The sequence below is a fragment of the Chondrus crispus genome, genomic scaffold (assembly GCF_000350225.1).
Source record: "Chondrus crispus Stackhouse genomic scaffold, scaffold_74, whole genome shotgun sequence".
In the NCBI taxonomy this organism is placed as follows: domain Eukaryota; phylum Rhodophyta; class Florideophyceae; order Gigartinales; family Gigartinaceae; genus Chondrus; species Chondrus crispus.
Window position 1 is genome coordinate 23,761 of NW_005178676.1, and position 12,831 is coordinate 36,591.

A 12,831-nucleotide genomic window follows, 5' to 3' on the forward strand; every position below is an offset into this window, starting at 1 on the left:
GCCACATGCATTGAGCCGCACTCAAGTCGCGCACGGGCGACCGCGTCACGCCGATGGACATCGTCAACTTCTGCGCCACGGAGCTCGCGCAGCTGCAGGCCCCGCCGCCGGAGCGCGCCCCGCCGGAACGCCCGCACGCACCGCCGCTCCCCGCGTCGCAAGGGCACGCCGCCGTCGCCGCGAAGCTCGCGCAGGGGGAGAAGGCCGAAGAGGCCGCCGGGAACCCTAACGCAAACGCGAACGCGCCCCCCGTGCCCAAATTTGACGCGCCCCCGGTCGCGTTTGTCGCGAAGGATGAGGCGCTCGTGTCGGATATTAAGAAGCTTAATGTTAACCCCAGGAAGAGACAACGGGTGGATATTAGCGACACGTTTGTGAGGGCGTGTCGTAGCAACAATAGTCTCATTTTTGCAGACAACGGGCATGTCGTGCGGTCCCCGGATTCGTCAATGAACCCGATATTTTTTGAAGCGGGGCCCCCGAATAAGCAGTCCGCTTCGCCGTCGCCTAGGAGGGAGGGGAGGGACCACGCGAGGGATGCGCTGATGGCATCTGGCGAATATCAGGGGAGAAAGGCAAAGAATTCTAAGGCACAAATCTATGACAAACTCAGAAAGAAGTAGTTTTTTGTACGGGTCCGAAACTAAACTTGGCAGTCCAACTTGCCGTTCGAACGTTAGACGTTTTGGTCCTTTGTAAACTAAGCACGAAAAGGACTTTTTGGCGGCAAGCACGAGCAATCTGACACACGCCACAATGCAGGCAGACATGGGAGAGTAAAGAGCTTGTATGTTTCAGGTCTCTTCGCGAAAGTGCCTAGGCAGTATGGACCGCCAAATGCAAATGTGGTAAGAGACATCCTGCTCTAGTTCCCTGCGCTAGCTAGTAGAACACTGTTCTAGAATGTTAACTAATTTGTTCGAAAGAAAACAGTTGCGTGGTTCAATAAAACATGCGGACAACAAAGTCGGCTAAGAACAGTCACAGCCCCCTTCACTGTGGGCATGTTCAGGACTTTGTTAGTTTCACGACGATCTTATTTGGAGTACAGAAATGTTAAACGGCATTAGTTTCTAAACAAGATCATTGCGTTTCTGAAAGGCTAGGTTTTGGAAGTGCGAAGCATCTGATAATTGCATGCAGATTCTTCTCTACGCAATTAGTCATTATATGGCTTTCAGGTATGCCCGAAAGCATTTGGGTTGGACATCGACATAGGTAGAATTCGCTGCCTCTGCTCCCGGATTTGTGTAACGTTTACACATGAAGACCAGGAAACACTTAGATGGAATAAAGACACTGTTTCTGTCTTAGCTCTCCCTGAATCACATTCGTATTGCGGGGCCAAGCGGTGTTTCTCTCCCGTCAAATATTGCGTCCCATGTTTGCAAGAGTAAGGGCATAGATTTCACTATGCGTATTGCATGTCTGATAAAGCGATGGTATGCAGCAACTGGACCTTACTTGGGTCTATCTGCAAAACATAACCGTTGTGGAACACGCAATATCGTGTATCTTTCAAGTGGGATTGTTGTGTGGGCGATTCCTTCGGCTTCGAGTATGAGGGAGATTCAATTGCAACATGCGTGACAAGAGCCGAAAATTTTTCCTTTCACCAGCGGAGACGACGAAAAGTGACACCATTTTAGTTTGAACTCGCTTTCTCGCACTTGCGTGTCACAAGGAAAGATCATTGTTTAATTCCTGTTTCATAGGAGTTCGGTTTGAAGCAGAGTAGGCTCGGTGTATAAAAGAATGGAACTGCGGCGAGAGACAGGACGATTTCTCTTGCCCATCAGCAAATACTCCAAACACAGCTTTATTCGAACCGTAACCGAGAACAACGTTTTTCAGACTCACTATCATGATGCTAGATACTTCCAACCTCCTCCACAACTTTGCTCCCGAAGAGAAACAGTTTTGCCCGAAAGAGTTTCCTACTTCTTCGGAGGACGACATGCACGCAAACCTATGCCACTCTGATAGTGACATAACCGTCGACATTACGCTGTTGGCTGAGCTTATCCGTTCGGGTTCTGAAGCGCAGCGCACCGTGATCCTCTTCGATCTTCAGAACTTGCTCATCCAGTGGCCTGAAGAAACTGTCGAACAGCTAGTACCCGCTATCTGCGAAAGAGTTCCAGGTTGGCCTATTCTGGTCCAGATCACAGCAGCTGACGCTCTGGGAGGAGTACTTCAACAGACGACCACACCAAAGCGTATATCCAAGCTTATTTGTGATGCCGCTTTTCAGGTCGTTACGAGTTGTAACAATGATAGCATTTTCGAAGGCTGGGGTGAAATACTAGTTGTTGCATTATCGAACGTTGAGTGGAATGGCAACTATGAGATTTCGTCCGTTATCTCTATCCTTGACGATTTCGCCATGTCGGAGAACGAAGTTAAAAGAAAGCTTGTTGCCAGGGTGCTTGGGTCTCTTTCCACTTGCTTGAACATTGCAGAAATAGAGTCTTACGTGCTCAATCGTGCCCTGCACTTGGCAGATGACACCGATATCGATGTTCGCGGAATGGTTGCAGAATCTTTGGCAATTGTTGGAGCAGTTTTGGATATTGAAATTGTCGAGACTATTATCTGGCCTAAGTTATTGTCTCTGCTCAGCGATACTGATGCACGAATTCATGCAGCAACTCTAAAGACAATATCTCTGATTTTGCAAGCACACAAGGGTGAATGTCAAACATCTCCACTTTTCAAGACACTTTTTCCTCCTGTTTTTATCTCTGAATGCCGATTTGCAAGAGCGGCAGCTGAGAAAGACCAAAGAAAGGTGGATGATGACACATATTTGCTCTTGGAAATTTTCTCAACGTGCTTCGGCCCTCTGTTGTTCGCTGCTCACCAATACCTTGACGACCAGAACGGCAAAGATCACGCATTTCAGGCCTTCATGTCAATGTCGACATGCAATGGACCTATCGTTCGGCGGTATTGTGCCTTTAACCTTCCAGGAGTCGCTGAAAGTCTTAAGAAAGGGTACACGCCTGGTCTCTCTGGTATTGCAGAGTTTTTGGCCAAAGACGCAGACCCTGAAACACGCTGGAATCTGGCAGCTGGGGTTCATGAAACCTGTCGAATTCTTGTCGGAAATGGTTCTGTTGACAGATTGTTTCACACAGTCATTTCATTGCTTCAAGATAAGAACCAGCTTGTGCGTAGGAACACTCTAGAGCACTTTCAAGAAATTTTGGTTTCCTTGTCGACAGACAATGATGTTGCAAATGTCCGCAAGCTCACCCCGATGTTTCAGAACCTGACTTTGCTCGCTGAAGGCAACTGGAGAACGCAACAGTTACTTGCCCAACAACTGGAAAGATCCACAGAATTGGTGCCTCCTCAATGCTTGCGCGCAAACGTCCTTCCGTTGCTATGTTCAATGGCCGAGGATAGTACCTACTTGGTGAGGAAGGCTGCCATGCGAGCCATAGCCCGAGCTATTCGATGTCTTCCGAATTCCGTTGAGAGAGGACAGGAAATGAGCAACTTTATCTCAGAGTGGGCGCGAGGAGGAGTGTACTGGATGAGAATCGCGTTTATTGATTGCGCGGCTTCTGCATTGCAGGTATGCAGCTCCTCTCTGTTTGAGAGTCTCTTTGCTAAGTCTCTTTTTGAGCTGGCGCAAGACAGCGTCGCAAACGTGAGGCTTCGTCTGGCCGGCATGATCCATGAAGCGGCGTTCCCATGCCACAACAATGCTTTGTTTAGAAGCGCCATCGACCGCCTATTGCAGGATGAGGATGAAGATGTCCGATACGCAATAGAGGGGGTTGATGAGCGAATGAAACAAAAGCTGAGAGACATGAGTTCGCTGGATCATGAGGACGAGCAAAGAGAGAAGGCGGAGAGACAGATTCAGGAGCGGGCGGAAAGGCTGAAGGTGGAGTCCCGCAAGAAAGGAGGAAGGGCAAAGGTTAACCTATTCTTGCGGAAAGCTTCAAGGCCGCAGTTCGGCCATATCAGCAGTCAGAATGACGCATCTCCAACGTGCGTCACTCAGACAATAGGGTTCGGCGAGGCAAGCGGTGGGGCGAATGGTTCCTTGGCACAGGCGGGACCAAGCAAGACCGCTGCGGGGTCTTCGGGAACGCCTCGCATGGGTAGGTCTCCGTCCCCCACTTCCCCCACTTCTCCCACTTCCCCTACTTCCCCCACTTCCCCTTTAAGTCCAAAGAAGAACTTCAAGAAAGCCTTTGGACGGTCGGGAGAGGAGGGAGGCCTTCCATCTTCACCAAGATGGCATGCAAGGTCATTGGCGGGAAGGGGTGAGGAACAGCTTCCTCTTTCGCCAGGGGGTCGACTGAAGACCTTGCTCAGCAATGTCGTTTCTGGAAACAGGAATAGAACATGATCGCAAGCGAAGAGCTAGATAATCCATAACTTATTCATTCAATAGATCTACATAAACTTCGGAAAGAAAAACCACTGTCTTCGACCTCTCATTTTCCCATTTTTTCTGTCTTTCAAGCAAAACCGAAGACTGTTCAGTGACAGTAAGTGGGGTATCAACCAAGAGCTAAAGCGAAGACACTCACCATCGTGTAGATCAGGGAAGTTGAAGCCGCTCCATAAACTTCCTTGGCATCAAGGATACGGCACAACCAGCTCAGCACCAGAAACCCACGTTTCCATGGGCGCGGCGACCATCTAGGTCAAAAGGGTGATGTCCGGGACCAATAGACAAGCGGACCCCTCGGACTGTCAGCCCAAGACGAGGACGATTTCCATTTGGAATGTTAGAACATAAACCTAAGATGGACACATTGAAACGTCATGGTATGGACGGCAGCGCGTTCTGAGGGAGTAGTACTGTGGAGGAGAATAAGCGTCAGAGCACGGGAGGGTGCTCTGTGAGAGACTTATACGTTCGCGTCACGCACAACTTCTGATGATACTCTCTATACGCTGCGAGCTGTCTTTACCTGTGAGAAACGGCTCTCAAAGCCTTGATTTACCTGTGTCATAGTGTCTCTTCGAGTGTTGTCGCGGCCATCCTTGCCCGCTTCTCACCTTCAGAGGCAGTGTGCCAACCCCTCTCCGCCACCGCCCCACTTCTGTTTTGTGAATTTCGATGCCTGCATAAGTGTGACCTGCAAAATATAGAGATTTCTTGCTTCGAACTTGCCTTCCTCTATATTCCCAAGCGCGGCCCAAGATGTTTAATTGAAAGAAGGGGGAACCTGGTAGTAGTACGCGTGCCGCGCAGCTGTCATAGCGGGCGCGTTGGAAGGCGCTGTCTCGAACTACAGAGGAAACATTCGGGTGGAGATTCGAGTACCGACTGGCTCGATTCTGGCAAAAAAGTTTGGTGCCGGACTCCGACGAAGCAGATTAAACCATGTGTTGCCTATTTACAGCAGAACATAGCCCTGCTAGCTTCCCAAATGAAGCGTTTGGTGAGCAAGATCTAGACTGGTGTTTTAGAGTTTCTCCTGACGTCTGAAGCATGGCTGTTTCAGTGGAGCAGCTACTCACCACCAGAACTACAGAGGCTTGGACATCTTACATTATTCTCGAAAAGCCGGCTCCTGTCCTCAGCAAAGGGAGGAAAGGCTAAAATTCATCTTGTCTAGGGGATGTCTGCAGGATGCTTGCGGTGTGGTCCGGTAAGAAGATGCGAACGGTACCAAACAGCCAATGTTTGGCTTAGACGCGCTACGTGGAAAACTGGAAGTAACATCTCGTCTGGATGCGTTGGGAGAGAAAGCTTGACTGCGGGTACTCATGAAGCTACTCGCCTAACGCAAAACGCGGGGGACTTAGTAGCACAGGTGGTCATGTCTTTCAATACTTTCACAGGGGGGATGAACGAGGAACATCAGTGCCTTGCGAGATTCACTGATGTTCCCGCGAACGCCACTCAACGGGACTGAGAAGAGATTGGCTTCACAAATGCGCACTGGGGACCTGTTTAGAGTCTATCCTCCTCAAAGAGGACCAGCTTTGAGTCTATCCCCCAAGGAAAAAGGATCGGGCTGGTCCCCAAGCACGCAGCCGCTGATAATTTTGCAGAGCCAGAGAGACAGGTTTACTTTTACAGTCTACGCGGCTGCAATGCTGTCGGCATATTGTGTACAGGCTTTCTCAGGTGAGGTGAGATGGTGGCCCTGATCAGGCGCTATCCCATGGGAGCAGGGGAGCTTGACAAACAGATCACGAAGTGGAATTCAAGAAAGCATCGCGTCGTCAGCCCATCTTGGGTGGTGAGAGCCGGGGTAGGAAACAGGTGAAAGGGTTGCGTGCCCGAGCTTTTCTACATATTGCATTCAGGTTACAGATTCCATATTCTCCCGTCCCCTGTGTACTCTTGAAGTAGTATTTAGTTCTCCCATCTGCAGGAATTTAAAACATATGGACATCCTTACCCCGGTCTGTTTCACGCCATCCATCCCCTCATCGGCAGGTAAATCTACTTCTATGTTCTAGCTTGCGACCGCTAAAGGCTGCTGAACATCTTTCCCTCGATGCGGTGCACTTTCTTGAGCCCACCGTCCGTCAAACGCCAGAGGTGTCCCGCCCTGCTGCAGTCCTACTCGTGCTTATCTTCCAGTTCCAGACATGGCCAGACACGATTAAGTCGTTTCTGGTCATTGCAATCCTTTCGGCAGCCAACTATAGCACACGGGACTTTCTCCATTCTAAGCATTTGGTGAATACATCCCGTCAGGTCCACTACAAGTGCTGTTCCGCACGAAGTGTGTCCTTACCCCTCGGTTTGCAAATGAGACGAACTGCGTGGCGGCCTAGATATGCGGAATGTCTTCAATAGCGTGCATCAAACTGCACCTCACAAGAACGCCTCGGTGCGGTCTCATTGGACATCGCGGACATTTCCCACGCAGCACAACTAAACATTTGTGGATTGTGGTGCGATGGTAACTGTTTACAAGCAGGCGGCACGCAACGAGACTACATTATGTTACGAGCTTGAGTGGTTCAGAAAACGCTTTTGCATAATGGGTATTTTACTGTACCTGTCCTCCTCTATTTCCCTGAAAGGTTTGAGCAAGCGAGATATGTGCTGTGCGGCAAACGATGCTACCGAGAGCATGTGCAGTTCAACGGGATTGTTCTGTGAGTGAACCGTTATACGTACAGTATATAATTGGCTGCAACCGAAACTGGTGCCAGTATCATAACAGGAGAAATACAGCAATTCAGATTGTTGCTTTTGAGAAACAGGCTGGAGGGGCGACCATGCCTTTCGCCTTGGTCTGTCAAACCTTCCTCCCGTGTGCAACTGTCGCTTGCTTTCTCCCAGGGGGAGACCTTCAAGCAAGTTCCCAGTGGTCTTTAGGCTCTTGCATGCTCGCGTAGCCCTTGGCACCACGGCTTGACGCTGCCTCTCTGTCAAAGCGATTGCAAAAGACTGCGGGGAATGCAAGCCCATGCAGAGTTGGCGATGTTCCGCTCGCATACAAAGCGCCCAGCTTTGCCCACTTCCAGCACCAAGTCCTCATATTCCGCTATTGCCCGCCACACAGACGACGCTATGAAGGATTTTATTCATACGCACCAAGGGACGGTGCCGCATGTGCCTCAGTCGTACTCATGGGACTGCGGATTAGCATGCGTTGAAATGGCCCTCCGCGCGCGTGGTGCCAAACAGGTAAGCGTATTTTTTATGAGTAGAAGCCGTATCGCGACTTCTTGAATCTCTGGAAGCGCCGCCATATGCAGTTTGATGGAGAGAGAGTTAACCGTTGGAACATTTGTATTATGTTTCGTAGAGTTCATTTTCAGATTTGCGCAAATCATGTGTCACCGACAGTATTTGGAGTATTGACCTCGCCTATTTGCTTCGTCGCTATTCCTTAGAAGCAACGTACTTTACCATCATCAAAGGGGTACGTCCAGAATATCGAAAGCAAGAGTTCTATCGAAAGCAGTTGCCACAGGACACAAAGCGCGTCAACCAGCTGTTTCAAACCGCCAACTGCGATGGTGTGCATGTGGTGCAAAAGACCGTCTCGATAGAAGAGATTCGAGACGCTGTTCTTGAAGGAAATCGTTTGATTCTTGTGCTACTAGACAAGGGACTCATGAGATGTTCGATTTGTGATCGCTCAGCAGCGCCCACCAAGACGCTCTCCTCTTTGACGAACTCGCTTGGATTTCTTGGTCACTACGTTTTGTTGTATGCGTACAATCCAGTGACTGACTCGTTTCTCATGAAAGACCCGGCAACGGATCGGCAGACTTGCGTCATTTCAGGAGAGAATCTTGACGAGGCTAGATTGGCGTTTGGGACCGATCAGGACATCATTTTTATCAGTGATCTAGAGGGAGAAACGGCTTCTTATGCGTCGTCTATGCAGGTCACCAGGGGATGAAGCATGTTGTGTTGCGAGTCTGAAGCACATTTCATACATTCCAAAAATGACATTTTAGTATGTGTGGCCAACCACACAATCCCTCATGAAAGGGATCCAAACGTGATGCTTCGTGGCGTCAACATGCATGAAAGGCGTTGTGCATAACTTTGAGAAAGCTGTCGTCCTCAATGCGGATTTCACTTCGACTATGAGTATGGTCTCGACTATGAGTATGGTCTCCAGGACGGCCAACATCGTGGGGAAGAGAGGCCCGTGCTCTCGTCAGCATTGATGTCCACATTCACTTCAAAGAAGTCTATACAGTGTCGAAGCGAGCAGAGTCATGGTTCATATCAGAAGGGTACACTACCGTACGGTACACATCATGCTTTTATCTGCATCGGGGTTTCGGCTGAGATAGATACTGCCTAGTATCTGTTCTACTCTTGTCGACCTCTAGCACTAGAGATGCACATCCATTGATCCTCTTGCTTACACGCTTGTGCACGTGCGCCCCTACGTACAACATGACACTACTAAGAACAGCTGCTTTCCTTCGCATGTTCGATTCGCGCAGTTTCCTCGCTTAGACTTTCTGGTGAGAGGGAAGTTCGACTGAATGATACTCACGTTATCAAGTTTGGAATCTAGCGTTACTGCATGCCGTAGTTACCGCAGAGCAAAGGCTCAAAAAAGACACCTCCACTTACGCGCACGATGAAGAGAGGTGACCTTCGTTAGAAACAGTACAGAGTACAGAGTGCAGAGAGAACTCGCGAAGCCAATCGGACGAGCCCAACATCGTGGGAGATGTTGATCAGCGCATCTTCTCAAAGGGAAACGAATGTTTCCCTTTCAGAAGACAAATATTATTTGTCTGGCGTCTTCATTTCTGCGTTTCTACTCCCATGGTGTTTCGTTTGCCTCAATCGTTGATACTGTTCCTCTGATATTATTTCAAACCAATCTCACTAACAGACCACATTCAGAGGTGAGAGCTTACTTCAGGTGATGGCTGTGTGTTGGCTTTGAAAAGAGATGGACTCTGGAGGAGGATGGGCTTGAAGAATTAGACGTAGGATACCTACACCAGCACTTATGCAAGAGGAGGTACCAGCTGCTTTGGATCGCATGTGTGCTTTTTGTTGCAGTGTCGGTGCTTAGCTCGTCTGGTATGCCGCAGATGGGCCTGGGGCCAACTTTGTTCACTCCTGTGCAGTTTAATCCGCTGCTCTACGTCATGTGTTTGTTATTGGAGTTGCACTTTTATTTCTTCTCTGTTGCCGCGGTTGCGAAAACTCATATTACGTCTGGATACTGCCGCCCAATGCAAGTCCTTGTGCTTGTGCATTACAGACAGCCTCACAATGCGCCACCGCGTTCAAATCCAGGAGGTTCGGCCCTCCTTCGCACCATTTTGATATTGGTGTTGCTACAGAATACGGATAGCAACAGCTGCGCCTTTCAAAGATGGATGAAGAATAAACCCTACAAAATAGCCCCTGGTATGGGCGCGCTATGACTTCAAAGTCTTTCTCAACGCAATTACTTCATCTTGCAGTTTCAGAATCCACTTCACACTTTCTTTTCGCTTTCCTCGGAGTAGCTGGTTTCCAGCACTTTCGACTGCATCAACGACCATCGTTCTTTGCGACAGGAACTCGTCAAGCTCAAGGAGTCGCTGGACTGCATGGCCTCGTTCTTCTCCATTAAGGCTTCGATTTGGTAGGCCTCTCAGATAGTCAATATCATACTTTCCTTTCGATATCGTATCTGACACTTCGTCGAGCACCTTTGTGATCAGTCGCCACTTATCGACTAAGTTCCCTCTCCGAACGACACTCGCGCGGAAGGCTCTCTGAATAGACAAAGCCGCCTCATCTGCGCTTAGAGGCTTGGATCTGTGTACATACCCGTTGGCCGTTCCTCGTGTTTGAGAGTTAGTTCGCTGATGGGCAGAACCGTTCCGTTCATGTGAGAAGGCTTGCCATGACTGTGACTCAGATGCATGCGACGACGCTGCTTTGAGTGTTGGATTCGAATCTGATGTGAATGTACCCCTTTCCTTCCGCTCAGGAGCATACGGGAAAGACGAAAGCTTGGAAGAGCCATTCTTGATCGAGGCATTCTTCTGGTCAGCCGATATTTTTTCTGAAGGACGGTCAAGCCAACGAGAGTTCTTTGTCTTCTTGTTGTAGATGTATCGGCGGCCGCCCTCCGCTTGCATGAGGATCTCATCGGCTGTGAGCCCCAACGACTTTGGTGCTTCAAGTTCCCTATATTTGCTGGTGTTGGACGCGTTTGTCGACCTATCTGTGGAATTGCCTGGAGGAGCGCTTTTCAATGCACTAGACGGAAACGCGGTGAGTTTCGATGTTCCCTGTACCGGTTGCGAGGCCGCGGCCTGTGTCGTCCGTGGCTTACTCGGGCACAGATGCTCATTCTGCGCGGTGACCCAAACGCGGTTGCTGGTGATTGTATTGACGAGGTAATCGTTCGACGTCTTCGGGTCGTGATGTCGGGACCACAGCCACTTGACTTCGCCCGTGACCGGGTGCGAAAGGTAGATCAAGCCGTTATTTGCGCGATGCTGCGACCATTGCGAATATGGCAGATGCTTGGGTTGCTGACGGGGGTGACCGTTCATGGCGAGGATAGATGTCGAAGCTCGGTGCGACTAGAGATCCATTCAGGTTACAGATAGAAGATGGACAAAGATCTTAATGCAGTGGCAGCAGACACAACGAGGCTGCAGAGGTGCCTAGCGAGGTTAGCGTTGAGTTTCAATCAAAAAGGAGCGATTGAAGAAGGCAGGACGATGACAGAGGAGAGGATGTTGTTCGAAATGAGTGGTGGCTTCGGGGAGCAGGTCGGCGAGAAAACAGGAAGAATAGGAAGGTATGGGAACGTGTCGAGACAGGAATGAGGAAGTGAAACGCGAACGCAGACGTGGAATATGTAAGGAAAGTGGGGGGTTGTTTGACACCGCGTCTGACATACGAAGGGGGAATTACGCAAAAACGCTAGACTTATCATGCGACACCGTACTGTATTTCTCGGTATCCACATCCGGCTGAGGTGCTGCCCGGCGCCAGCGTGAGGGGCATATTTTCCTGTCTCGAGCGGCTGGGCTGCAATGCTCACGCCCAGAACGTTGGCGGTTGCCCGCCTGCAGTCCCGCAATCAGCCTACGGTCCCAACAGTGCGTCGCGCGAGACAGTGCACAAGATTCCGTAGATATGCCATGTGTACTATTCTGGGCATCAAGGATCAAGTGGAGTGAAAACTCGCAGACGCTCGAAGACGTCGTAGACGCTCGAATTACGCGTGTTTAGTGTACACGTGGACGGGCAGTGACGCTAACACTCCTAGAGCCACAAATTCAAAGGGCTTACGCAACTGACGATTGCACTATTGAAAGACTGCGTTTGAGAGAAATATGAATTTGGGAGCGAATTTCACCTTTTTCGTCCTTAACGTTGCCTACAGTGATGACTTCAGGGGCTTTCTGTCCTGTCCAGCCCAGACCTGTTGAACGCCTCAAGCAATCTCTCATGTCTTTACTCCGTACGCACCGCAGTCACTGTGAACGAACACTGTACAGTAAACTTTACGTGGTGGAAAGCGGAAACATCGAAAACACTTAGATGAGCACAGAAAAGCAACTGCGTACTTGATCGATGGAAGGTTTCAAAAAAAAAACGTCAGCCTTTTTTGTGTTGCAATCAGCTGGATACCGTACCGGTACAGTACATCTAATGCACAGCACAGCACAGTAAAGTAGTCTAACTTTGTTTACCATACAAACAGCGCTGCAACGAACAGGGAATTGGCTCGACAAGAATGAAGAAAATATTTCTGTTCAAAGGGAAGCCGCGTCCTCGGCTACCACAACTTTGCGGTTGCAGGAATAGATATTGTACCCTTTGGTGCAGTATCAGCGGTACCGTACACCTGTGCAGTGGAAGAATGTTTCAAAATGTGGTTTACATGTCAAGGGGGGTCCAGGGGAAGACTGAAAAGTTTGGGGTGCGTTTGATACTGCAGCGGATTCTGGAGCAGCTCTGAAGCGCTGCTAGCACCTCGCCCCAAGGTCCCACGTAGTGAGGAGTACGTAGTAGAACTAGTGGGTCTATAAGAAGGGCCAAATACGAAAACTGCGGGGCTGAACTGGACCCAATTCATGGACTCCTGTGATTCCCTGGGACCCCCTTGGGAGGTGGGTGTGGGTGGGTATGTTTTTGAGACATCTAGACTAAATGGAATTACAGAAGACACGTCAGGGGCACCGGTGGTAAACTAGGTCGTTTTAATGATAAAAAACGGAGGGTGCCGTCAAGAAACGTATGGCGGAAAAGGTGAAGCAAGCAATTACAGCGGGGAAAGGGGGGCCGTACTTACAGCTGGGGACGTGGCTGAATGGTGTCAGAGCCGCTGGCTGTGCCCGCAGTGGCACCAAAAGCATAAAGTACAAAATAACACCATACACATGAGGGAA

At 49.7% G+C, this 12,831-nt stretch overlaps 7 protein-coding genes; 3 read left to right on the top strand and 4 right to left on the bottom strand.

The window, feature by feature from the left end:
• Positions 1 to 1,677: 1,677 nt before the first annotated feature.
• On the bottom strand, positions 1,678 to 2,004 carry CHC_T00007438001 (hypothetical protein). Its single transcript, XM_005711040.1, has one exon. The coding sequence runs from the start codon at positions 2,002 to 2,004 to the stop codon at positions 1,678 to 1,680; it is 327 nt and encodes a 108-aa protein (XP_005711097.1).
• A 526-nt stretch (positions 2,005 to 2,530) lies between these two features.
• Positions 2,531 to 4,369, top strand: CHC_T00007439001 (hypothetical protein). The gene has a single exon (XM_005711041.1). It carries the CDS (start codon positions 2,531 to 2,533, stop codon positions 4,367 to 4,369), a length of 1,839 nt encoding a protein of 612 aa, XP_005711098.1.
• Positions 4,370 to 6,937: 2,568 nt separating this feature from the next.
• CHC_T00007440001 (hypothetical protein) lies at positions 6,938 to 7,408 on the bottom strand. Its single transcript, XM_005711042.1, has one exon. It carries the CDS (start codon positions 7,406 to 7,408, stop codon positions 6,938 to 6,940), a length of 471 nt encoding a protein of 156 aa, XP_005711099.1.
• A 12-nt stretch (positions 7,409 to 7,420) lies between these two features.
• CHC_T00007441001 (hypothetical protein) lies at positions 7,421 to 7,798 on the top strand. XM_005711043.1 is given in 2 exon segments: positions 7,421 to 7,672; positions 7,673 to 7,798. The coding sequence occupies 1 exon segment, from the start codon at positions 7,421 to 7,423 to the stop codon at positions 7,670 to 7,672; it is 252 nt and encodes an 83-aa protein (XP_005711100.1). The 3' UTR covers positions 7,673 to 7,798.
• Positions 7,799 to 8,060: 262 nt separating this feature from the next.
• On the top strand, positions 8,061 to 9,875 carry CHC_T00007442001 (hypothetical protein). XM_005711044.1 is given in 2 exon segments: positions 8,061 to 8,351; positions 8,352 to 9,875. 1 exon segment carries the CDS (start codon positions 8,061 to 8,063, stop codon positions 8,349 to 8,351), a length of 291 nt encoding a protein of 96 aa, XP_005711101.1. The 3' UTR covers positions 8,352 to 9,875.
• A 3-nt stretch (positions 9,876 to 9,878) lies between these two features.
• CHC_T00007443001 (hypothetical protein) lies at positions 9,879 to 10,980 on the bottom strand. Its single transcript, XM_005711045.1, has 3 exons — positions 10,931 to 10,980; positions 10,021 to 10,801; positions 9,879 to 9,887 (listed from the first exon to the last, which is right to left on the bottom strand). The coding sequence occupies exons 1-3, from the start codon at positions 10,978 to 10,980 to the stop codon at positions 9,879 to 9,881; spliced, it is 840 nt and encodes a 279-aa protein (XP_005711102.1).
• A 140-nt stretch (positions 10,981 to 11,120) lies between these two features.
• On the bottom strand, positions 11,121 to 11,402 carry CHC_T00007444001 (hypothetical protein). Its single transcript, XM_005711046.1, has one exon. It carries the CDS (start codon positions 11,400 to 11,402, stop codon positions 11,121 to 11,123), a length of 282 nt encoding a protein of 93 aa, XP_005711103.1.
• Positions 11,403 to 12,831: the final 1,429 nt, after the last annotated feature.